General features: G+C 43.4%; 1 protein-coding gene and 1 long non-coding RNA gene across 2 annotated transcripts; both read right to left on the reverse strand.

Moving 5' to 3' along the window:
• Positions 1-732: 732 nt before the first annotated feature.
• Positions 733-3,344, reverse strand: LOC146021107 (olfactory receptor 2M2-like). The gene is made up of 2 exons (XM_083154910.1): positions 3,078-3,344; positions 733-1,374 (listed from the first exon to the last, which is right to left on the reverse strand). Exons 1-2 carry the CDS (start codon positions 3,342-3,344, stop codon positions 733-735), a joined length of 909 nt encoding a protein of 302 aa, XP_083011036.1.
• A 3,297-nt stretch (positions 3,345-6,641) lies between these two features.
• LOC146019404 (uncharacterized) lies at positions 6,642-26,721 on the reverse strand. Its single transcript, XR_014450532.1, has 3 exons — positions 26,377-26,721; positions 20,861-20,986; positions 6,642-6,877 (listed from the first exon to the last, which is right to left on the reverse strand). It is a non-coding gene; the product is annotated as an uncharacterized LOC146019404 (long non-coding RNA).
• Positions 26,722-27,913: the final 1,192 nt, after the last annotated feature.

Here is a 27,913-nt window from a genome sequence, read left to right on the forward strand (position 1 = left end):
TTGGTAAATTTCCCCCATTGTTGCAATCTCAGTGAAATAGTCTGAAGACAAACAGTTATATATAAATGAATGGTGCTATAGCAGTGTAATACAAATAACAGAGAGGTATCAGCTCAAATAGTTTATGTGACACTATTTTGAGTACAATACCAGTAAAAAACTTTTCTTCATTATAGTGTCAACACAATACCTGTGTAGAAAACACACTGATATCAATTTCAGTTATAAAAGCGTTGCCAGGAAGCCACCAAATTTTAAACACACCCATTCAATCTTTGTCAGTCACCTCTATTTTTTGTCTTATGTGTGTTTTATATTTCGCAATTATTTTTAAAAATGATCAATAAAGGTTAAATGTTATTGTAATACATTCTCCTAGGTGCACCACACCAGCGACAACCCTTTCTCTTTTTTTCTTCTTGAAAAAAACTTGCTGTATCGTATTTGTTGTCCAGTGGTAGCCCAGGAATTAAGCATCTCTGTCATTTGTTTAAATGACAGCAAAGTTCACTTGCTAAAACGGAAGTTGATATAGCTCTGACATTTAGGTTTGAGGATGAAAAGCTTTTAAAAACTACGAAGCAGAAAAACAAACCAACAAAAATTATTTCAGAGAATAAGAAAATCAATGAGATCAAATTTAAGGACTATCACCATTTATTTCATAATATATAACAACAAATTGTTTAAATGAGTTTAACAATCATATTATTATTATTTAAAAACTCTCCATCACTGTCCAATACTTTGTGTGGCCCCCAGTAGTCTCAGCAAAGCACTTTTTATGTCCTTATTTCGCAGACTGTAGATCAGAGGGTTTATCATTGGAGTGACAACTGAGTACAGTATACTACTTACAGGTTCTAGTACTTCGGAGTATTCCGATGGTGGCATCAGGTACTCAGACGCACCGGAAATATAGTACATGATGACAACGGTGAGGTGGGATGAGCAGGTGGAGAAGGCTTTCTTTCTGCCGTCCTTGGATGTTATCTTCCAGATGACCCTGATTATTTTTACATATGATGTCACACAGCACATGACTGGGAAAACTCCATATACTAATAATTCTATATAGACAATTATATAATACTCCTCACTGCCGGCACAGGAAATCTGCATCAGACTTTTAGCATCACAGAAGAACTGGTGTATGGTGCGAGTCTGACAGAAGGACATATGTGATGCTGGGATTGTAATCACAATTGCATTTAAACATCCTGATACCCAAATTCCTGATACAAATAACAGACAGTTTTTATTATTTAAAATATCATGATAGTGTAACGGATCACATATGGCAACATATCGGTCATAGGCCATAATGAATATCAAATAAATCTCTGAGGAATCAGCTGCATAATGAAAGTACATCTGGGCAGGGGCGGATCCAGGATAAAATGACAGGGGGGGCACCATGATAAAAGAGGGTTTAGGTGGGGGAGGGGCGGTGTTAGTGGTGCCAGTGTACATGCTAAGAGAGCGGCAGAGAGAGGGTGGGCATGGGATTGAAAATAGGCCCTGGCATTTAAAATACGCAGACCCACCATGACGACAAAAGCAAAGGATGTAGTTGTGTGCGCGCCAAAGGCGCGATCCGGAAAAGGGGATGTGGCCACTCAACAGGGGGCGTGTCCTTGAGTGTAGTGTACAACACCATATACAACTTCTACACATTATGCAACAAAATACTAGACTCCATTATACTTGCCCCTTACACATGATGCCAAATGGAATGAGCCAAAATTCACATAATGCCACATGGATTGAGCCAAAATTCACAAAATGCGAAATGGATTGTGTCAAAATTCACATAATGCCACACAGATTGAGCCAAATTCAAAAAATACCATACGGATTGAGCCAAATTTCACATAATGCCACACGGATTGCGCCAAAATTCACATAATGCCACACGGATTGAGACAAAATTCACATAATGCCACACGGATTGAGACAATTTCACATAATGACACACGGATTGAGACAAAATTCACATAATGCCACATGGATTGAGCCAAAATTCACATAATGCCACACGGATTGAGCCAAAGTTCACAATGCGCTTCATAAACAGGGACATTGTTCACCAAAGGCGTGCATTAAACATTTACACCATAATGTCCATTACACGTTAAGTTACACGCCATTATGTCCATTATGTATTATGCCAAACACCATAATGCCTATTAAAAATTATGCTACATAAGTGCAGCTTATCTACATGCTCATTGCCAAGGGTTCCATGCTCGTTGCCATGTGGGATTACATGCTCATTGCCAAGGGGGAATACATGCTTGCGGTAAATGGGGGACAGCCGCCGCCAGGCAGAAGTGATAGCCACTGACAGTGGCAGAGCCTGGCTGTATTCAGATCACTGCAGGTCCCGGCTATTTGAAATAATACCCCTTTCGCACCAGAAAATGCATTCCCAGGTTGGCCCCTTTTACACCAGCCTAGTCCCTGCATTTTCTGGTGTGAGGGGGAGAGAAAACCACCCCTCCCCTCTTTTAACCAGTTATCTCATTTAACCGGCTATATCTCTGGTACCAACTGACCCATTTACATGAGACAAGTATCATATTGAAGAACTTTTGAGTGGGCTTTGAATGATGTTGGTCCAGTGAAACTGGAACGTTTGGTTCCAGAGTAATATGCCCTCAAAGAACATGAACAGCCATGAAATTACATTTCAAAAATAAAAAAAATCAGTTTACATGCAATATCTCTGGAACTGATTAACCGATATGGACCAGTCTGGTATCATATTGAAGGCCCAGCGATTTGAAATTGAATGAGATCAACCACAAGCTTCTGTGAGGCCGGGGGGGAACTGGCAGCTGTCAGAACCGGGTGGGGGTCGGAATTAACGGGTCCCATATTATCCTATGGGGAAAAACGTTATAGCTTTGCCAGGCGATATCTCTGGTTCCCGGGGGGCTAGAGACACGGGGCTGGGCTCGTTGGAAAGCCCTGGTCCTCAGCTACAAAATAAATGACAGGGGGGGCACGTGCCCGGGTGCCCTTCCCCCCTGAATCCGCCAGTGCATCTGGGTGAAGCATTGTATGAAGGACACGGTGTTATCCCCAGATAGTAACCTGTGCAGCAGGTTAGGGACAGTAGTGGTTGTATAACAGACATCTACTAAGGCCAGGTTACAGAGGAATAGGTACATGGGGGTGTGTAACTGGGCATCGATATATATCACTGTGATTATAACAGTATTGATGATCAATCCAGATATATATAGGGAGATAAATAAACATATGGTTGGAGATCTATAATTTGATTTTGCATAAAAAGGTAACAAGATGAATCCATTCATGTAGGTCTGGTTCTCCATGTCACATCCAGGTTACTCTGTAAAAGAAAATACACAGTACTTAGAAGGTGATACAGGTTGGTTTGCAAAAGCAAAGTCCTTCTTTAATGGACACAACCATGTGCAGAGAGAGTTAGATTTGGGTGAGTTATTGTGTTTCTGTGCAGGGTAAATACTGGCTGCTTTATTTTTACACTGCAATTTAGATTTCAGTTTAACCACACCCCACCCAAATCTAACTCTCTCTGCACATGTTACATCTGCCCCACCTGTAGTGCAGTATGGGTTTGTCTATTAAAGAAGGACTTTGCTTTTGCAAACCCACCTGAATCACCCCCTTATTATTTCTCCAAGAGCTTGCCTATTGCCACCATTGCAGTACAAGTTTTAAGGATTTCCATGTTTGAGCACAGGTGACATATTTAGTAACTATGCAAGTAGAGGGGTGTGGATCCGCAGTTGAATAAACACACACTGGGTACCCCTTTTCCACTGCCGAGAAAACAGCTTTTAAACAGTAAAACTCTGCTTTTTACCCGTTTAAAAAAACAACAGGATTTTTAAATGATTAAAGCAACCTGGAGCTTTCCCACTGCAGCTCTACTCCGTTTAAAAAGCCTAAAAAAACGGCAAATTACCGTTTAAGAGCTGCAGTGGGAAAGGGGTATAATAGAATGATTTCTATATTATGTATACATTATAAAGTAAGTATGAGATTTAAATTGATTTAAACATGTTTATTATATTTTATGTGTATACACATTAAGGTAAAAAGCTCCCTAGACAAAATGAACTTTACATAATAGAAAGTACAGTTACTGTATTAGTTTAAATATTTAAACCATGCCCACTTTAAAATTGATAGACTATTTAAGGAGCAATAGAGTGATGCTGAGGAAGCCCTAATCTGGGGGACACACGTAGGTATTTACGCTCGGACGCACACCACCGGTAATGTGCCTGGCATTGGAAATGTTAAAGGGCAGAAACTAAGAAGGGGAGGAGCTAGGGCAGGTGCTGTGTGGGTGTGGCCAGAGCAATGTGGGGTTCATTTATTGGAAAAGTGGACATATTGAATATATTTTTGAAAGAAATGTCCTCTTCCATCATTCCTTGTATGTTAGGAAAGACATGGGAGCTATATTATTTCCTGAGTACACACCTGAACAATGTGTTTATCTACCAATTATTATTATTATTATTATTATTATTATTATTATTATTATTATTATTATATTATTATTATGATACAGCAGTGAATCATGATAGCATACATACTATGTGATCTGCTGTATGGAGACATGATACATTATTACTGGGGGAATGTTACTGCATCACGTTGAATTGTTCCATCCGGTGTGCAGCACATCACATGAGAACATGGGACCCGACAGTTCATCAAACAATAACATAAGGGGTACACACAATGGTCATTGTCATCCAATGCCGGTTGCAAGGTTGACGAATATATTGTATAGTGTATACCCAGCTTTAGATTATTATGATCACCAGCCATAGCAAATGATTCAGCGCCAGCTGTTAGAAGTAGAATAGGGCATTTTTTGTTATTTATTTGTGAAAATAAAGCAATACAAATGGAGCATTCTTCATCCAGCGGGGGTCTGTCAGCCATCGGAAGGGGCTACCGGTCCCCGCCAAGCGCACCCACCTCCCCGCTTAACCCTGCCTGTCTCCCTGAAGCGGAGATGGGCAGGGTTCGCGTCCCCCCACCACCCGGAAACTGGGACGCGCATGTGTGTGGGACACTCACGCGTTCCAGTCAGATGGAGTGCCATCTCGCCAGTGGGGGAATTATGGCGAGTCCTGGCGCTGGATGAGAGGCGCTCCATCTGTATATTGTCTCATCATGTGATTGGATATAGCATACCTGCACCCACTGTAGGTATATTGCACAGTCTCACTCTAGATTATTTGGTGCTTCTTTGAAGAACACTTAACACATTATCATTAAATGACAACTGTTAGACTATGGGTGGTATTCAATGTAAGACGCTTTTTCCGACAGAGGTAATAGCAGCAGCTGCCTGTTCCATGCTGCCGTTTCGGGCAGCGTTGAAGGCGGATTTCGACACAACAGATCCCACTTTAAAACAAGTTGAATCTGTTTTGTCGGAAACGCCTGCGGATTGTCAAACTCAAGGCTTCTCGACAATACATGGCCGGATTTGCCGACACGCCCACTTTTTGCCACTCGACAGGCGGAACATTGAATTTCCACTGTCAAGTTTCAGTCGAGCGGAGCAAAAACGGGCTGGGATTCTAACTGTCGGGACATTCCTACAGTCGAAGTCCCGGATTAAATACGCCCTATAACAAGTCAAAGGTACAATAAAGAACAAATTTACTTTAAAAAAAGTGATAAATAGCATGAACTATCTCACTGGGTAGAAAATGTTCTGCAGATCTAACAAATAATGTAACAGGAATCAAGTCAACTAACAATGGGCCTGATTCAGAGTTGATCACACAGCCAATTATTACTCAAATGGACAAAACCATGCTGCACTGCAGGTAGGGCAGATGTAGAAAGAGTTAACCTGGGTACACACACACACAAAGATTTATCTATCCAATCTGTCTGGTGGGAACAAAAATCTGGCAATGTATGGGAGTAAATGACAGTAAAACATTTGCTCCTAAATATTTGAAAACAGATTAAAAAAAACAATTGTTTACATGCATCTGTTTAATCAAACAGCTTTACCCAATTTATTTGAATGACTACAGTCTACTTTCAACATTTGGGAGCATTGTCCTTTGCGCCCATACATTACCAGATTTTTGTTCTGACAAGACAGATTGGACAGATAAATCTTCTGTGTGTCCCAGCATTAGATTTGGGTGGGGTGCGATCAAACTGAAATCTAAATTGCAGTGTAGGAATAAAGCAGACAGTATTTACCCTGCACAGAAACAATATAACGCACCCAAATCAAACTCTTTCTCTGCCCGTGTTACATCTGCCCCACCTGCAGTACAGCATGGTTTTATCCATTTGAGATTTTGCTTTTGCGTTCTACTCTGAATCAGGCTGAAAGTCTATTAGCTTACATACAGTAATTAAAGATTTAAGGTACAATATAACAGAAGTTTAACATATGTATAAACATAGAATTTTGTATCATTAAGGAGTTTAAAATAACATAAATTATTCCGATATCTAGATTTTAGCAGGTTTATAGGCAGAGTACGGTAAATGGAATAGAAAATGCTTCTTTTAGTAGCGTATAAGGAAAACACTAAATAAAATTGAAATGCACTTACCTATAATTCTTTACCTTGTCTTTGCCATACTTACAGGAGTAAATTAATAAGTGGTTTTCTGTACTTGAGAAATGATTTTATAGATGTTCAAGTGATGTGTAAGTAATAATAAGTCACACTATCTGATTAGACAGAAGTTTGATTTTATATCTTCATTCAATTAGATTTTATTTGAATCTTTATGGTGCACTAGACAAGGCCAAAATCACATTTTGTTCAGTCTTCATCCCCTGCGCATCTGTGGTCCCAGGATGTGGGGACAGAGCCACCTGCAGTCATGGAAACACAATATCCGAATGTTCACAGAGTATTTCAAAAGAGAGACATTCTAACCCTGGGCCTGATTCAGCCCTGCTTGCTAAGCAGTATATTTTTGCTGCCTAGCGAGCAACTAAATGCCACCTGAGCATGTGCCGGCAGTATTGGAAGTGTGTATGTATATATATATATATATATATATATATATATATATATATATATATATATATATATATATATATATATATATATATATAGTGAGGAGACAGGTGCTTTTATTGCCAATTCAACGTTTCGGGGATCGTGCCCCCTTCGTCCGGGGGCACGACGAAGGGGGCACGATCCCCGAAATCTTGAATTGGCAATAAAAGCACCTGTTTTTTCAAGCTTTACTTTTGAATGTGTGCAGTCTCTGAGTGCCGCCCGCACTGTCTCCACACATTACTGGGTACAAGGATAAGTTGTCCCTACCTGAGGGCACCGGAGCAAGTTAGCCCAGGGGGCCAGAGTTCCGGAGCATCGTTGTTGATATATATATATATATATATATATATATATATATATATATATATATATATATAGTTCAACGCAGAAATGGCGGCACTCAAAGACTTGGTAAAAAATGTTTGGTTTTATATAAGCGTAATACAGGTTTAATCAATAAACCGATGTTTCGGTGAAAGCTCCCCGTTTTCATGATGCAGAAGTTTTATTTGATGCACTGTATTATGCTTATATAAAACCAAAAAAGTTTTACCAAGTCTTTGAGTGCCGCCATTTCTGTGTTGAACTATTGTTATCTATTGGGAGGCACCCTAGCAAACAGCGTAAATTTTATTTAAAAAAAAAATACTTGTCCAAGTCTATATTATCTTTTTCTATTTTCCTTACTAAAAATTCACAATCCTATCTCCGATGTAGAACAGTTTAAAATAATGTCAACATTAAATATCATCCTGTAATATTTATCAATCAATCAATATTAATCAATTTCTTAAAGTTCACAATTGGGGAATATTTTTCATTGGGCTGTATTCAATGAGCCTGATTCGCCATGTTTTTATGGCGAATTTGTGCTGTTTGGCGAATTTCTGACTAAAACGGTGAATCACCCTATTCAATGACCACATGGCGAATACATTTCAAGGTTTTTTTCACCATGATTCACCGAGTAGCAATCGCTATCTTTTTATGGTGAAGTGGAATGTGAACTTTTAAAATAAAGTGTTTTGTTTTTTACATTTGGTGTCAAAAAATCAGGAATTTTATTCTGAGGAGGGGCATGCTATTTTTATTCATGTGCTGTAAGCACATGAATATATATTTAATTTAAAAAAAAAAAAAATTTTACACAGCAGCCAGCAGGGGGCGCCGGAGCCGAGCCGCTCATTACATATTCATATATTCACTGCACCCGATCGCTACGATCGTGTGTAGTGAATATACGCTCCCCTGCTGGCACCCCCGGGGGGCAGCCTGTGCTGCCTGGCACCCGGGGAGCCCACCTACCCCCCACAAAGTTCTGGGGCAGGCAGAGAGACTACCATCTCTCTGCCTGGCACCGTCCTCAGGCTCCCTCGCTCCCAGCTCATATTCGCCAGTCAGGGGCAGCGAGCCCCTGACATGTTGAATACCGGAGCCCGCCGGCTCCGGAACGTGGCGAATGTGCAGCGAATCCTAAAAAGGATTCGCTGCACCTCGCAGGTATTCTCATTGAATACCGCCCATTGTGTTACTGTCAGTATAGAGTTTATTGCAAACATAATGGCCTGTGTAATCAGACTATACATACATCATGTAGAATGTAGAATTTTATGTAGAATGTTTTATAATCTCCTGATACTTTTAGAAACACATAAACAGAATAATAATAATAATAATAATAATAATAATAATAATAATAATAATAATAATAATATGATAGCAGCAAGCCTTTTATACAGGGGACTATGTACAGAATGTAATGAACATGGTCATAAAACCATAGATACAATGCTTTGCTTTACCCATCAATGAGAGAAATGATAATGTAAGAAACATGTTACATAAAATGTTCTCTAATGCCAGAAACATCGCAACTATCAATATGCATTGTATAGTATAACATATTACACGGATCACCACTCACCTTTAGATTGGCACAAGAAAAGCACACAGGGAAGACTTATTTATACAGTACAATGTGGATCTCTAATCAATGTGGAATGTTACCATGTGGATTTGAAAATGATGCAGTTGCATCACCCAAACATTAGAGATTTGGAGTTTGATTGTAAAGTTGTTTTAGACAAATCTGAAAACTTTTTAAAGTTATACTTAATATGAATGTAACATTTAGTTTTGGTAAACTTTAACCATACACACTGGGCGACTATGCCCAGCATGTATGGACAGTGATGATGACTATCATCGCTGGGGGGAAAGCCGATCAGTGCATACACACTGAGCTACTTTCCCCCCTGCCCGGCGCTGAAGGAGGGGGGGGTGATGGCTTTGCATAGCTCAGAGCTATGCAAAGCCATCCTGAAAGCCGCTCACCTGCTGGCATTACCAACAGATGAACAGCTTTCCCAGTGATGATCCGGGAGTGGCAGCAGCGCTCACCGCTCATTGCTGGGGCATACACACTGGGAGGCTTTGAGCTGAAACATACTGTTTTGAGTGGCTTTCAGCTCAAAGTCACCCAGTGTGTATGGGCCTTTAGTTTTGGTAAACTGTAAACATAGGAGATTACTTTTAGCCAAAATACTGTAAAAAATTGACGGAATTCAAACTGTATATTTTCACACTTTATTTGTATTGACAATATTTATGATATCATTAGAATGTAAGCTTTCTCTTGGTGCAGAGAAGTAACTAGACATATTGGTGCCCAGCAGGCCCGCCGACAGGGGGGGTCTGTGGGGTCTGGAGTCCCGAGTTCTCACAGAGAAGGGGGCCCGGACCTGGTCTTACAACTATTAACAGCAAATAGTTCCTTACCAGCTGTCTCCGTGGTGTGTCCATCGGCTCTGCTGCAGCCAGACTTTGCTCTGGGCTCGGACAGCATTGGCTGCTGGGACATGTAGTTTTTTTTTAAGTGTCTGGCAGTAAGGCACTTTAAAAAAAAAACTACATGTCCCAGCAGCCCCTGCTGTCTGGGACCAGAGTAGACCAGACTAATGGATGCCTGAAGCAGCTCTCGGAAAGAGCTTCTGCTCAGGAGGTACAGAGTGTTGCATGGAGATTATGGTGCACTGCCTGTGCGGATGAGGGAAGGAGGAGGACCCAGCCAGCAAGTCACAGGGATCCAAAGAAAACACTGCAGCGAGTATCTCCCTGTCAGCCCCCACCGCAGTGAGTACTTGTATTATGTAGTCTTATTCAGGCTGACCTCTCTGTTGCTCTCTCTCTCTCTCTCTCTCTCTCTCTCTATATATATATACTGATCACGTTTTTCAAAATAAAAAGAAATTTTCTTCAAAAGAACTACCTTGAAAGAATTTTTTGATTCTATTATTGATTTTATTATTGTTTTATTGTATTATATGGACATTACAAGAATAGGGCGCTGAAGACACTATTGTGTAGTGTATTGAAGGTGTTTGCAGTCCCAGCTAGTAGGGGATTGAGTGTCAACAGCGACCGATATAGAGTTTAAATATAATAGCGCAATTTTAGGGATTAAGAATATACAGAGTCATTGGTTTTCGTTTAAAATGGTAACAATAGTTCAATTTATTTCATTCTCCTCAAGCCCCGCTGATCCGGTCTCCTGGGCTGAGGCGTTTTGCCTCCATAGATGCGTTGATGACTCTTCATAAAAGCTCCTTGATAAAGGTCTGAATATGGACCGAAACGTCGGGGCTTGAGGAGAATGAAATAAATTGAACTATTGTTACCATTTTAAACGAAAACCAATGACTCTGTATATTCTTAAGGAGAGTGTTCAAATCCCCCCCATAACGGTGGAGGGATAACGGGACTATATATATATATATCTCCCTCTCTCTCTCTTACAATTTCTCCTTTCCCTCTCTCTCTTCTGTTTCTCACTCTGTCACACACTTAACAATTTCCCCTATTCATTCTCTCTCACCCTCCCTCACACAGGGCCTTATTCTGGTTGGTGCGTACTTTCCCGTATACTTTCGGATGGCGTTTTTTAGCCGTCTGCGCATGCGTGGGGAACGCTATGCGCATGTGCCAGCATGGTCTCCGTACTTGTACTCACTAATACCGTACAGAAATGTGCACCGCAAACACTCGGGAAATATGGGCGTATTATGGTCTTCATTCGGAATGACACAGGGGCGTAGTTTCAAAGTGGGCTAAACTGGGCGGAAACATGGGCGGACACGGGGGAGTGCACTTATTTTGGTAGGCGTGCATTCGGACAGCACACCGAATGCACGCGAACAAAAAGGCAAGAAATATGCGGTGTCCATAAGCAAGTATTGCTTTGCGGACACCACTCGGTCATGTGCTAGGCAATCGGAACGCCTAATCAGGACGGACGCACCTCAACCAATGTCAGCTGAACACAATACAATCACCTACTTTACTCATTACTTGTTAATTACACGCTTCTCACTGCTTCAATTAGAACCATTGCAGCTTAAATGGAACATTACTAAACACACACATATATGCTGCATTTTTCACACACTTTTACACTGCAAATAATGAACACAACTTAATATTAATAATACAAATACACATGTCACTTCTACATGTATCAATTAAACCACACCTTTGGGGGACAAAAATAACATTTATTAAATGAACTTATAAAATAAATTAGAAACCGTCACAAAATAAAAGGTAGCATAGCAGGAATAAAAGTAAATAATATATAATAAATACATGTATTATAGACATACATAGCCACACCAGAATCATTAGGAACACATCAGGTGGCTTCACAACAAAAGTATAGCACCAACACTTCAAGTACAGCACACAGTAATGCTAGCCAAAACAGGGCAACAGGGGAACCAAACATGACATTTGAACCGAGGGCAAATGTGGGGACCGTCGGCACGGAATTAGACAAAGGATGCTGACACACACAGCTCAATGAAAGATTTGGGAAGACATAAGGGTGGAGATTAATGCGGACACAAGTTCATTTGCGGGCACGTTTGCCCCTGGCAGGCTCCTTGCCACGTGCAGCAGCTCTTCGGCCACGGCCACGGTCAGATGGTGGGTCAGGTGGAGCACATGCTGGGGAGGGGGTGGATGGTCTTCCCCCTCTGGCAGCAGGGAGTGCTGATGGTGGTAATGCACCAGAAACGGGTGACATTAGGACCCTATTGCTGGCAACTAGCTCCACCATAAGATCATTATGGCGGAGGAGGAGTTCATTTTGCCGCAGGGCTTGATCAGCCAGCACCTGCAGGCTAGCAGCAATTGACTGCTGGGTGCCAGCCATGGCCTGCTGGGCCTCAGCAATAGCCTGCAGGCTCCCAGCGATAGTCTGCTGGCTGCTGATCAAACCCTGCAACACCTCCTCGGCCCTACGCACCCGCTCTGATGCCGACTCTCCCTGCTGCTGAATATTGACAAGCACATGCCCCGACGTGGCCATTTCAGCCGCGGACATTGGCGGCTGCTGCTGCACGGGCCTGCTACTGGGGCCAGGTGGCAGAGACTCCTCAACCTAATTACCTTCAAGCAAAGAAGCCATGACTTCCGCTGGGGACTCACTGTCCATGGTGCTCACCCCCCGGACCTCCTCCACTGCAATGCAGCACTCGGCCATCTCCTCCAGGGGGGTGAGCTTCAGCTTTGAAGGCATGGGGCCAGCCCCAGAGGTGTGGCTGTGTTCCCACCGCTGGGTCAATTTCTTTTTGAGGTTCATTTTGAAGTCGTGCCACCTGCAATCAAAGTGTACATACTAATACATGTCACTCCTCATGTTTGCTGTAGCACCCATTGCAATCTGAAACATAATACAACATGTGCCTCCTGACACCAAACTTAGATTATATTAATTTTGAAAAACAACCCTTAGAAGATACAATCACACTCAGCCTACAATAACTATCAATTCAATGACATGGCAAACATGTCTGTGGCTTCAAGCAACGTCACCGCCCATTGCCCAACTCCATCTAATATCTAATGTAAACATTACTGGACTTGTACTGCTCAAATGTAACACACATGAACTTGCCTCTTCTTAACGTGCTCCGCCTCACGAACATGTGGAGCCACCGTATTAATCTCCGCCGTTATGTCCTCTCAGATCTTCCATCTCCTTATGTGTGTCAACTTTTCCTGTGGGCACTCGATCAAATCCCGTGCCCGGGTCACCAGGATGGCAAGCTCCTGCGGTTCGTATGCCATGTTTCTGGTGGTTGGTTCCTCTGTTGCCCGATTGCGGCCACGGCCACGACCACTGGCACCGCCACTGCCACCGCCACTGCCACGGCCACGGCCACCGGTTGCTGTACTTGAAGTGCTGGCCAGGCTACTCTGTTGGGAAGCCACCTGCTGTGTTCCCAATGATTCTGCTGATGCTGAGGATGGGCCAGCTGCCGATTGGCCTGATGTCGATGGCCCATCTGGCTGCTCTTCCCCCTATGGCTGTTCAGGGTTGATGGGGACATAGGTGGTGCTGGAGTCCATCTGAGCAAATAGGTCCTGCAACTCCTGCTCTTCCTCAGATAGAGATGCAGACATGTGTGCAACAACATTGCATTTGCCAAACACACCTTTATATACTATTTCTGTAATCGGCGTACATCAGCGACACCCTGCGTTCCGTACGCCCGCGTTCCTTACGGCAGCGTCAACCGTGCGGCGCATAGGCCACGCCCCTTGCTGCGGGAAAAATTTTCAAAAAAACCTGGCAGACTGAGTAAGTCTGATTTAGTAGGTAAATGCAGATTTGTACACCAATCACCAAATAAAACTGGGGTCAGACATGAAATGTATAAGTGAATGTACATCTTTACTGTGCACTTGTTTGGTATGTAGTACAAATGACAATACCCATTCCATATGTAAATCCAGTCCACCACTTAGGCACAAGTAATCAGTGCTAGCATCCAAATCACATGTGAAAGCTCTCCAAATTCAGCCTTGATGCTAGCTTCTTTTCATTCCACCTCTCTAGTATGGGCCTGTAGAAGGTAAGTGTACACATGGCAGCATGGCCTAATATTGGTAAAAGGTCTGGCACTATTTGCTATGTTTCTGCTGCATAGCTTTCATTATAAAATAGCTGTTTAGTACCGTGTTGAGTTAGGTGTAAGTGGCTAGTGATGCAGACTATTTCACCTGTTGCTTATACCCATGTTTGGTGAATGTTATAGATTATATATAATGGGTTCCCATCTTATTTTACACTGTCTGTTTAGGAGATAGTAAGTAATGGCATGGTCTGCTAAACTAAGCAAAGGTACAGCAAGTGTGGGTTTGCGATGCAATGGGTTAGCCGTCTGTTCTGGCGCATACACGCTGTTACTGTAAAAATGAACAATAAAGTTAATACCAAATATCACTCTGATCAACCAATGACAGGACATGATCGCTTGATTTGTGCCATTGCTAAGATGAGGCCTATGGCAGAGCAGCCCCTTTTTCCCCTGCAGAACTAAGGACACTGGTCGCCGTTATGGAGACCAGGCTGGGCCGTGCAGGGCCCTTCATAACCAACCGGCAGAAGCGTAATGCCTATGCGGTGGCCTGCCGGCGCATATACGCCCGCACGCAGGTGCGGCGGACCATCGCACAGCTGGAGCGGCGGTGGTCAGACTTGAGATGTCGCCAGCCAGATTTGCTACAGCAAATCAGGGCCAGCATAGCGAGATGTGAGTGTTTATACATTAAATGGCCATTTGTACATGATTGCTTACATGACCTTATTTAAGCCAATAAGGTAACCAGCCTGATCATGAGTTAAACATGGCATACACTATATGTGTGCTACTTCCTGTTTGACACCCTGTAATGGTGATAAAATATGTCATGTAGGATTAATGTTTGTGATGCTTACAATGGGCCAAATGTCACAGCATAACTGCCATGTTACAGCCTGTGTTTTGTAAAAGCCACTAAGGAGCTGATTGGCTGTACATTTATCAGTACTTATAACCTTTTGATTTATAGCTTGATAAGGCTTAATACAAATGACCCCTAATTGGCACTTTTTTGTTTTTTTTTCACAAACACAGCACGGGAACGAGCAAGACAGGCCCGAGAGGAGTCAGAGGCGTCCCAGGCCCAGGAGGAGGCGGAGGCACCTATGGCCGAGGAGGTTGAAAGTGAAGAAGGGGTGGCGGAGGAAGTGGAGGCAGAGGAAAGGGAGGAAGTGGAGGAGGAGGTGTGGGCAGTGGAGGCGGAGGTGGTGCCATTGGAGGACGAGGTGGCAGCCGAGGAGGAGGTGGTGGCAGCCGAGGAGGGCCAGGAAGAGGAGGAGGATGAGGAGGCCTGTGAGGTGTGGAGCAGGCGGCCGAAAGTGGTATGTATACATAAAGAATCATTCTTCCTTTTGTCATCTACTATTTGATATGTAGCACTGGTGATTCAATTGTTTTTTTCTATACTATAAAGTGATAAAACAAACTGGATAGCAACAGACACACTTTGGGGTTAGATAGGGTGGCCAAACCATCCCTTTCATCCTGGACACATATTAATGACACAGGTTGTGAGGATGGCTTTCAGGTCGATTTTAAGTGCCACTGAACCTGTGTAGTTAATCTGTATCCTGGAAGAAAGGGATGACTTGCTCATGTAAGGGTTACATGTCCCTGCTGCAAGCATACAATCTGTAGCCTCATATAGGTGAGTAGAGTTTACTGGTGATTGATCTTTGTAAACTAGATTCAGTATGGCATAAATGGAGTATGGACAGGCGTGGCTTAGACTGGAGTAACAAGTGGTCAGTGCCCCTGGGCCCTCCTGTAGCTAACCACCCCCTGCGGTCTGCATGTATGTTTGGCACCATAATTGTTTGTTGATTTTGTGTTTGTAATGATTTTGTGCATGGGAGTGGGTTAGTGCTGCAGCTTCACCTAACTGGCATTATGACAATGATTTCTGGAGCAGACCATCAGCAGGCAAGCCATGCTTGATTGCACAAATGTACTGAGCATTCCTGAGAGTTGACTAACTCCCCTGCCACGCTCCATCATATAACAGACACTGAACTTTGTTTGCAGAATTGGGATTGGTGCAGCGCGTGATATGCTTCTCAGAGCTTAGTCATGGGTGGGTTTGGATTGAGAAGGAGCACTATGACTGTGAGGTGTTCTACAGAGTAAAGGGTAGAGGGGAAAAAACAGGCTTTCCATGTAGTATGTATGCATGTACAGTATGTATAGCTGTATGTGTCATATATATAATTATATATGTGTCTATATACATATATATATATATATATATATATATATATATATATATATATATATGTATATATACACACACACCTGTCACGGTGCATGTTTAACATTTAGGTATGACTATGTTAAATGTATACATGAATATCATTATTAATTTTTCCATTTTTATTTGGTCCACAGATGAGCCAGCCAAAGCACAAGAGGGTCTCCGTGGGGCCCTCTTCCGAATTCGAGCCCACATGCGCCAGGTCATGGCACCAGGACATGACCGGCTACTGGATGGGGCAAATTAATTTAATTATTTTTTCTATAATTTCTATGTTTTGTAAAGTTAATAAATAGTTAATTACAGTTCGAAGTTGTCCGTGTTTTTTTTTACAGTGGAAAAGTATATGTGTAACTTGTTTATAATATTTTAAATAAGCAAACTGTACATACATATAGATTATGTTATGTTCACATGCTGTAAGGGTTAATGTGTGTAATGAATATAGTAGTAATGTGTTTCAGTATATATTAGGATTTAATTGATTCAAATAGACAACAATCCCTTTTTTAATGAGTTTGCCTAATTGCATAAGTGGGTCATGTGTTCGCTGTGTGTGCTCAGAAAAATAGTGTTGTATTTGAGCGTAAATACTCCGCATCGGTGCGTACGGCCAGGTTCCCGTCCGTTCTAACGCGGTAAGACCGTGCTTACGCTGTAAGACCGTGCTTACGCTGTAAGACCGTGCAGAATCTGTGCGTGTCCACCGCACACGCAAGGTTTGTATGTCGTTCGTACACACGCCCTGTTCTTAAAGAGTGAGTCCGTCCGAATGCGGAGGACCCGTGGGCGTTTCTACGGACGATGTCCGCACGCAACCGCACAGCGTTGCGTGCGGACAGCACCGTAGGATTTCGGGAAAGTACGCACCGACCAGAATAACCTCCACAGACACACACACACGGTACGTACGTATGTACGTACATACATACATACATACATAGACCAGTGACTATATTTTTGACCATAAGGAGAGTGTTCAATTTCCCCCCCCCCCCAATCTTGTGGAGGGATTACTGGACTACATTTGAGGGACATGCGGCACATGTTTACCTCTTTTGAACACCCCTGAAGTTGTATTTGACAAAGTGTGAGTGCGGTCTATTTTTGGTCTATGTTTGGGGCGCAGAGGGTTCTACCTTCTACACCTCTTGACCTGTCACCCATGACAAAACATTCCATTCAGTGAGGATCTCGTTTCAGCCACAAGCAACAGGACTGCCCAACCCTCGGTGCCTGACACACATTGTGTCACATAAAAAGACGACATTATTCCTGATAAAATCCCAGAAACACAGCGATATGGCCACTGTTGGTCTTGGTTTCTTAGATGACAACCTACTAAATCAGGCTGAAACTGGAATAGTCTCGCTTACAGATGATGACGCGGACAAGGTTTTGTTCGACCAGTTGGACTTTGATATTCTACCTACTGAATCCCCAATCAACCTTTACCAGCGCCTATTAAAGCTTAGAAAGAGGGAAACAGATCTCTCACTACACGGCCACTTCCTCTCAGAGTACCATAGGAAAAAAATATATACCTAGAGGTTTTAGAGTGCCAAATGTCCCAACACTTGGACGCAATAATCCAACCTTCTGTAGCCACTGGTGCGGAGTATTAAACAAATGTTCACTGAACTTGATGCTCCTGGTTGTCGAGGTTCCGAATTAAAGAAAGTCAAGAAGAGCATAGAAGATTTCGGAGTTGAACACCTAGCCACAATAAAAAGTGAAAAATCCTGTAACCTAATAGATAAATTGAGGGTACAGGTTGACAATTATAAACGGGAGCTGGTGTCTTTTAAAAGAAACAAATTGGCAGTAGTGACGGCAGACTACCAGAACCACACTGTATATAGGTGGCTGTCTGGCGACTCAGGCTCAAGACGCCCACAACGTCAGTACCGCACAAAGAGACAACCAAGGAACCCCTACAATCTCCACACAGGCTCATCAACTTCCGCATCCGACACCGACCAATCCAGTGCCCCACAAGATTTTTTTAGGCATGGACAGCGGCACACTAACCCAGCCAGTAATATCTCGAAGAGGAAGGGGAGCAGGCCTCATCCCCGAAGTGGTCCATTTAGGCAAGCGCATCTGAAAGCAAATTCAGAACTAGCATTTAACTTGTCAAACAAACCCCTGTCCCCAGCAATGTCATCTTTGCTCTCCAAGGGTTTATCGTTCGTACCCACCCACCCACATGACACTTTTTCAGCTTCCGTTGATTTATATAAATTTAGCCGTAAACTACAACTCAATGAGCAGTTCAAGGAGACTCCATTGATTGGGCCCACTTCAACCTTTCGCCCATCTTCAATGTATGACCCTGTATCATCCAATGCAAGTATCAAAACATTTTCCCGATTAGTAGAACAAGAGATTGCGGGAACTTCAAGGAAACCAGCATTTGACAACCTTACACATGGAGAAAGAGCAGCCCTCAGTGAACTTAAACAGGAAGCCAGTATAGTAATCCGACAAGCGGTCAATGGTGGAGCAGTTGTCATACAGAATTGGGTACAGTATGATAAAGAAATCATGCGCCAACTGTCAGACACAAACACCTATAGATTACTCAAATGCAACCCCATCCCAGATTTAAAAAAACAGGTTGACACAGTATTTCTTCATGGATTGAACTCAAAATGGCTCACTAAAGAACATTACGACTTCCTTACTTATGTATATATATATATAGACATATATCTTAGTTGGTATTAGGCAACTGAAGCCGAACCCCATTGCGGGAGGCAGGGATCTCTCTTGATCCCCCCCATCCCGAGTGGGCATAACTTTGTGCGGGATCCAAACAAAACCATATCCCCTACCAGTTTCTGATATTTTACAGACAGATTATATTTCTTATTTGTACCCATGGATGTTTTTATCCAGTATATGTTTGTCCAACTTTGCCTTGAACGCATTTAATGAGCCAGCCATTACCACCTCTCTGGGAAGAGAGTTCCAGAGTTTGACTGTTCTGACCGTAAAGAAATTCTTTCTACTAGCTGAATGAAATCTTTTTTCTTCTAATCTATACTCATGCCCTCGTGTCCTAGATTCCTTTCTAGTAGAAAAGAGGGTGTGTGACAGTTCCTTATATTGGCCGTTGATATACTTGTACATGTTGAGCATGTCCCCCCTTAAACGTCTCTTTTCCAATGTAAATAGTCCCAAATTGCTTAATCTCTCCCCGTAGCTTAAATTCTCCATTCCCCTAATAAGCTTTGTTGCTCGCCTTTGGACTTTTTCTAATTCTATGATGTCCTTTTTATAGTGTGGGGCCCAGAACTGCACTCCATACTCGAGGTGAGGTCTCACCAATGCTTTATACAGTGGCATAATTACCCTTGAGTCCCTAGTTTCCATTCCCCTCTTAATACATGCCAGAATTTTGTTGGCCTTTTTTGTAGCTACATTACAATGGGCACTACATCCCAGTTTGCTGTCTATTTGGACTCCTAGATCCATTTCAAGTATGGAATTACCCAGTTCCTCTCCTCTAAGGTTGTAACTTGCACACTGGTTGTGTCTCCCAAGGTGCATAACCTTACATTTATCTACATTGAACCTCATCTTCCATTTTTTTGCCCACTCATCTAGAATTGCAAGATCATTTTGAAGCATGGTGACATCTTCTGATGATTTGATGACTTTGCTAAGTTTTGTATCGTCCGCAAAGATGGATACATTGCTGAGTAACCCTATCCCAATATCGTTAATAAAAATGTTAAACAGAATGGGCCTCAAAACCGAACCCTGGGGCACTCCACATAGTACCGGTATCGTATCTGATACGGCACCATTCACAACCACTCTTTGTTCTCTGTTACATGGCCAATTCCCTACCCATCTGCAGATATTTTCACCCAATCCTAGGTTCTCCATTTTATTAATCAATCTCTTGTGTGGGACAGTGTCAAATGCTTTAGCGAAATCTAGGAAAATCACATCTACAGCATTTCCATTATCAAGGTTTTTGCTAACCTCTTCATACAACCCTAGTAGATTAGTTTGGCATGAACGATTTTTCACGAACCCATGTTGGTTAGTACTGAGTAGACGGTGATGGTCTAAATATTCCTGGATACCATCCCTTAAAAATCCTTCAAATAGTTTACCCACAATTGATGTTAAACTAACGGGTCTGTAATTAGCGGGATCTTCCTTTTTTCCTTTTTTGAATATTGGCACTACCTCTGCTATTCTCCAATCTTTTGGTACTATACCTGACAATAGAGACTTGCTAAAGATATAATGTAGGGGGGTAGCTAGTTCATCGCTTAATTCCATTAATACCCTCGGAAGAATCCCATCTGGCCCTGGTGATTTATTTGTTTTGAGTTTGCTTAGCCTCAGTATTATTTTCTTCGGCGTGAAATCCACAATGAGATCTGGCTTATTTGTCCCGTTTGTGGTAAATGTTCGTTCCACAGTCTGATCTCCCTTAGTAAATACTGATGAGAAGAACTCATTTAACAGTTTTGCTTTTCCCTTGTCCTCAGTAACACTTTTTCCACTAGTATCAGTTAGTGGGCCTTGTTTTATTGTTGATAGCTGACCTTACTTTTTTGTCCAACCATGGTGGCTTTTTTTATTAAATTTACCTTTATTTACTTTAGGAATGTATTTATCATATTGCTCATCTGCCGGGGGGAGTGACGACACATGGAAGCGGCTACAAGCCGGAACCGGACGTGTAGATATCACCATGGTGACATAAACAAACAGTGCTATAAAGAGAAAACATATAAATAACCATGTCGGGTGAGCAAAATATAATAATAAAGCAGCAATAACGTATATAGCAGCATATGGATAATAACAAGTATAAATGATGAACACCACAAAGCATCATGACATTTATCTAAACACAGACAAAGAAAGACTCTCAATTAACCCCTTACGGGAAACTACGTCTAACCTATGAATCCACTGTGATTCAAGTCGGAGCAATTTCTTTGCCCGATCACCCCCTCTGATAGAGAAAGGGACACAGTCAATCATCCAATATCTAAGACTACTGAACGGGTGACGAAATTCAGCAAAATGACGTATGACCGGCTGGTCGCTACGTCCACAGACTAATTAAAGACAGATTAATACTACTGTGATGAACACCCATCCTCTCCTTAAATTTTCTCTCAGTTTTGCCTATGTAGTAAAGACTACAAGGACAAACAATTTGATAAATAATTTGATAAATAACAAATGTGGAATCACATGTAAAACGATAATTAATACAGTATTTTTTACCACTATGTGGATGGGAGAATTTATCACCTGTAAGTAGAAATTGGCATGTGACACATGTGCATTTGAAGCAACCTTTTTTCGAAACATTGAGAAATGTACGTGAGGATTTAGCTAAAGAAATTTCAGTCTTTACTAATAAAAAATTCTTCCCACGTGAGTAACTGGGCATGATGGTTTTATTGCCAAATGGAAGTGACCTATTGATGGATATCGAGGCTCCATTATATTTATTAACCCAAGGAATGCGGGTTAATGCTTTGGTTGAAGGGTCTTTGGAACAAGGGCAGCCGAGAGGAATGCCGGGCCCCGGTAAAATGTGGGGTGGGATGTGGGCACCTGCCGCACTTAGGCCACGCCCAGAAACTGTTTAGTGGAGGGTGAAAGAAAAGTCTAAAAACTGTAATCTCAGCAGCAGCACACACCTACAGCATGTGCTGTGCTGACAGCAGGCTCAGCATGACCTCTCACGCTGTCAATGAGACGCTCATGCTGAGCCTGCTGTCAGCACAGCACATGCTGTAGAAGTGTGTGCTGCTGTTGCTACCCAGGAGGGATGGAGGGGAAGGGAGGGGTCAGACCAGGGCCCCCTCCAGCAAGCCTGGACCCGGGCAATTTGTACCTGCTCCCCCCCCCCCCCCCCTCGGCTGCCCTGGCTCCTTTAATAGCTTTGAGCGATCGAGTTGTAACACCTTACATTTACAATCTGCCAATCGTGCCGGATCATAACCTCTAGTGATAAATTTAGATATTAGAGCATCCAACTGTGTGTTGCATGTATTGGGATCACTATTAATGCGGAAAATCCGCAACATCTGTGAGTATGGTAACCCATTAATGAGGCTATTCGGATGACAACTCTGGGGTTTCAAAAGAGTATTCCGATCTTTACTTTTAGTGTACACAGATGTTTCAATCTGAATATTAACAATTTTAATATCTACATCTAAAAAATGCACTCTAGTGCAACTTGTTTCAAAAGTAAATTTGATAGGACCAGAATTACCATTAAACACAGCAATGGCTTCCGTTAATGTATTTACTTCACCTAGCCAAAGCAACAGGAGGTCATCGATATATCGCTTAAAGAAACAACTCAGGCTTAGAAAAAAATAATTGTTGTTCAACAAAAAACATCACAATATTAGCATAGGCTGGAGCGACGGATGACCCCATCGCACAGCCCTTAACCTGTAAAAAAAATTAATTGTTGTATACAAAAAAGTTATTAGTCAGGATAAGTTCCAATATGAACTTAATTTTTGTCAAATCGAAATCACTCCTAGTTTCTAGGACGCTCCGGACTGATGATAAACCCAAGTCATTGGGTATAGTGGTATAAAGATTTACCACATCGATGGTAGCCATGCTGCAGTTTAAAGGAAGTGTAGACATTCTTAAAAAGTCCTTTAATAATGTTGAAGTGTCCAGTAAAAAGGTGGGTTCCTTTTGGATAAGAGGATGGAATAAAGAGTCCAAAAAGGTAGCAGATGGTTGAAACAGTGATCCATTTGCAGACACTATTGGTCGTCCTGGGGGGGGAGACCAGTTGTTTATAAATCTTCGGGATGGTGTAAAGAGCCGGCACCCCTGGAAATTGAGGCATTAAAATCTCTGATATTTTTTTAGAGATGATGTTATCTTCGACTCCAGATTTTTAATACGTTTTGTAATTTTTCAATGCACTCAGTAGTAGGATTGCAAGATCATTTTCTAGATGTGGTGCTGTCTGCAAGCTGACGCCTCACTTCAGCATGATAGTCTGTAAGGTCCTGTAGAACAATTGCACCACCCTTGTCAGCCAGGCGTATAATTTAATTTTTATTCTGCTAAGAGTTCTAATACCTTGGCGTTCAAGAACTGACAAGTTAGGGTGCTGTGGCTTCAAATGCTTAGTGGCAATAGAGACATCTCTGCCAACCAAGCGTGCATATGTTTTTATGGGGTCTGGGACGGATATTAGACAGCACTTACATCGACAGCCATTACATAGACACCATTAGTTCGACAGCTCAATAGGTCGACATGGTTTTAGGTCGACATACCATTAGGTCGACATGTCATTAGGTCGACAGCTCATTAGGTCGACAGCTCATTAGGTCGACAGCTCATTAGGTCGACATGTTTTTTAGGTCGACACTGCCATTAGGTCGACAGTGTCTATGTCGACAGTCAAAAGGTCGACATGGGTTTTTTTCACTGTTTTGGCCGAATAGTCGACACAGTCGACATATACACAGTTTGAAGTGTACCGCAGCCCCTCGCATCGCTCGCTTTGCTCGCAATGCTTCGGGCACGGTGCCTCGCTGCGCTCGGCACACTATTTTATACTCCCACCACGCTCTAGTGGATAGCAGGGCATGAAATACCGCCTGTCGGCACATGTCGGCTCAAAAAACAGTGAAAAAACCCATGTCGACCTTTTGACTGTCGACATAGACACTGTCGACCTAATGGCAGTGTCGACCTAAAACATGTCGACCTAATGAGCTGTCGACCTAATGAGCTGTCGACCTAATGAGCTGTCGACCTAATGAGCTGTCGACCTAAAACCATGTCGACCTATTGAGCTGTCGAACTAATGGTGTCTATGTAATGGCTGTCGATGTAAGTGCTGTCTAACAATAGTCCGGATACCGTTTTTATGCTAGCATTGTGTGTCTGGGGGTCAAATGACGACGGTGGACTGAATTTCCTCAGTGCTGCTGGTACTTCTTCAGTAGGAGTAAGGTTCAAAGAAGGTGGTTTAGAGTGAAAAAAATATTTTATTTTTAATTTGCGAATAAGTTCAAACTTTTCAATCTGCCATTGTAACCACCTACTGTATATATGGCAAAACTTACAATGTTTGAATTTGTGACTATAAGTGTGGTTTTTAACAACAAGGTGGCAGCTGATGATCACAAAAAAGGACCCATAAATTAGGTTTACCAAAATATAGAATATACTAGAGATGAGCGGGTTCGGATCCTAGAGATTCGAACCCCCACGGACTTACCTGATCCGAGGCCGGATCCAGGGAGTTCGATGGTCGCCGCCATTTTTCTGAGTTCAAAACGAGGCCGGACATCATCTTCCCGCTGTCGGATTTTTATTGCGATACCTGGGGATATATAGTTCCTGGCGGTCTGCGCCATTTTCAAACAGGCTGGTGATTTCAGACAGCACGGATGTGTCCGTGGTGTCTGCTGAGCTGAGCTGCTGGGGAAACATGCTGGGGGGATGAAATGTTGGGGGGGGGGGGGGATGATTTATGCATAGGGGGCTGGAGCTAGTGCTACAGAGGGGGGCTACATTATTTGAATTAAGCAAAAAAAAATTTTTTTTTAAATGACTGCTGCTAGTGCACAGTATAAGTCCAGGGTGGCTGCATGTGTGCTGCATCAGTCCAGGGTGCCCGCATGTGTGCTGCATCAGTTCAGGGTGCCCACATTTGTACTGTATCCATCCAGGGGTGCCCACATGCAGGGCCGTCTTTTCGTATGGGCTTAATGGGCACTTGCCCAGGGGCCCCAGGTGTATAAGGGCCCTATGCTGATTTACAAGGGACCCGTCATTCAGCTCAGTGCCCCCTTCCACACGTTAGTGTTCTCCCTCCCACCACCTGTGCAGTAAAGGAGTAATTAGCAGAAGTTACTGCTCCAGGTCCTACATGTTGAATGGAAGATAGAGCACCCCCTGCCACCTGTGGGACATCAAAGCTGCTGCTGATAGCAACCCCACCCCTAGGAGGGGAGAATGAGTAAGGGCCCCAGTGCATTGCTTTGCCCAGGGGCCCACAATGCTGTTAAGATGGCCCTGCCCACATGTGTGCTGTATTTGTCCAGGGGTGCCCACATTTGTGCTGTATCAGTCCAGGGGTGCCCGCATATGTACTGTATCCATCCAGGGGTGCCCACATGTGTGCTGTATTTGTCCAGGGGTGCCCACATGTGTGCTGTATCAGTCCAGGGGTGCCTGCATATGTACTGTATCCATCCAGGGGTGCCCACATGTGTGCTGTATTTGTCCAGGGGTGCCCACATGTGTGCTGTATCAGTCCAGGGGTGCCTGCATATGTACTGTATCCATCCAGGGGTGCCCACATGTGTGCTGTATTTGTCCAGGGGTGCCCACATGTGTGCTGTATCAGTCCAGGGGTGCCTGCATATGTACTGTATCCATCCGGGGGTGCCCACATGTGTGCTGTATTTGTCCATGTGTGCTGTATCAGCAGGGCTGCCAAGAGAAATCCTGGGCCCCGGTACAACAACTTCCCAGGGCCCCCATGGGGGGAAGGGGGGGGGGGGTGAAACTGCATGTTGGGGGCGTGTTTAGCACATAAGAAGAACCCACTCACAGGAGCATGGCACACCATGCTGGTCCAACTTACTGCCTCTTGTTGTCATTTATATATTCGAGTGACATCCACCATTTGGATTTTATATATATATATATATATATATATATATATATATATATATATATATATAGTTCAATAAATCAGCGGGACTCGCGGGCTTTACAAAAGTACAAAAAAGGTTTTAATCCCAAAATGAGACCGACATTTCGGGGGTACACAGCCCCTGTTTTCAAGGTTCTGCACCTGCCCGCGAGTCCCACTGATTTATTGAACTATATATATATATATATATATATATATATATATATATATATAGGTGCGTTGTCAGCCTGGCACTCCACGAGAATCTCGATGCAGTTGCCGCGGGTGCCTTCCAGTCCAGATAAATAAACAGTAGTACGAAACAAATAGAGGCACTCCAGCGGTCTTGGTGAGAAAACAAGGTTTACTGTGAAACAGACGTTTCGGGGATACAAACACCCCTTCTTCAAGTGTACAATAACAAACGTGAGACATGTAATGGCATACCTTTATACCGTGCGCATGAAGAGGCTCGCTCTCCTGTCTGGCCGTCCCTGCGGCGTCTGACGCGGCTTCCGGGTACGTCACTGGGAGGTGAGACGTCCTGCCGGTTCCTGGCGTCTGTTACCTGGCAACCAGGAGACGCATCCGGGCTGTCATGGCAACCGGGGGGCTGGACAGACTGCGGAGAAAGGAGACAAATGTTACATCCAACAGACAGTGCAAAAAAACGTAATCAATAAAAACACTTAGGATCCAGAAAATGTCATAAATCACCGCTCCCTGAATCATGATTTTGGGATCAGGGGGTAGCGGTGCGGTGAACTGCTCTGTGTCCCAAAGGGTACAGGCTTGTGGATGGAATCTTGTGGGTATTCTAATGGGCCGCTGGTGAGGAGATGGGGAGTGTCCATACGTGTCCCCTCTCGTTGTGTAGTGGGCGCGGGGTAAAAAATCAAAGTGGATATGGGTAATGGAAATAAAAATGAAAAATATAAGAAAACACTGACGCCCTGCAGGTATGGCTATCATAGGCATAGCCGTCTTCCTGCGTCGTCATGTGCAGTCGGAGCAGCACAACCACATAAATTTCAAGTGCTGTATGGGTGCTACAGCCTGGTTCCAGACAATCTCAGGTTCCTATAAATCAATATGCATTCGGCGGCACCCCAAATAATTCCAGCAATAGTCAGGTGTATGCCATACATATATACAGTATATAAAAATCCAAATGGTGGCAAATTGCAAAGACAGAGGCAGCAGGAACGTATGGTAATGTCAAGGGAGCAACTGTCTTGATAAAGGGCTACCCGCCCGAAATGTTGACTCACACACACCATGTGTATATATACAGATGGTGCAGGTCCCATCTTGGCAGGGGATGGCGATGGCGACGCCAGCCGCCATCCCCCGCCAGCGCCATCTGTATAACGAGAAGGGGACGTGCGCGCACGAGAGGCACGCGCGTCCCCTTCCGACGGCGCTTCCAGCTGCTCCCCCGGGTCCCCGCCGGAGATTGAGACGCACGCGCATCTCAGTCTGATGGCTGGCGAGGCTGCTGGCGGATCGCCAGCGGGGACGTTCTGGCGATTCGCCAGCCAGGATGAGACCTGCCCCATCTGTATATGTAAAATGTACCCTCCCCCCCCCCTCTCGGCGGCAATGTATGTATATAGATATATTTGATATATATATATATATATATATATATATATATATATATATATAGGAGAAAAGTAAACTTACTAATAGCAGCGTTTTTATACTGGGAGAGTCCAGACAGGTGTTTGACTTTCAGACACTCTGTTCAGAGCTCAGCCTCTGAGCTCCTCCGGCTTCACGCTGACTCACTGCACCTTCCCCTTCCTTTTGCTGTCCGACTGCAGCATCCGGTCCGGCGGTCCCAGCTGCTGCAGATCCAGGCAGGAGACCTGCGAGATGATGACATCATCTCGCGAGAGTCTCTCTGCACGTCGGAAGCTCCGCAGCGGTGGAAAGCCGCGGCGCTGCCGGCTGCACAGCACTACACACACAGTGCAGTGTG

The sequence above is a fragment of the Crinia signifera genome, chromosome 7 (genome assembly GCF_055691185.1).
Source record: "Crinia signifera chromosome 7, ASM5569118v1, whole genome shotgun sequence".
Lineage (NCBI taxonomy): Eukaryota > Metazoa > Chordata > Amphibia > Anura > Myobatrachidae > Crinia > Crinia signifera.

What these genes read in the sequence shown, in the direction of transcription:
- LOC146021107 (XM_083154910.1), bottom strand. Translation starts at nt 3,344, where the DNA reads ATGGAGAACCAGACCTACATGAATGGATTCATCTTGTTACCTTTTTAT. An exon ending in TACTATCTGGGGATAACACC is followed by an intron (nt 1,375 to 3,077) that starts GTGTCCTTCATA and finishes GCCCCTGCCCAG; the next exon opens with ATGTACTTTCATTATGCAGC.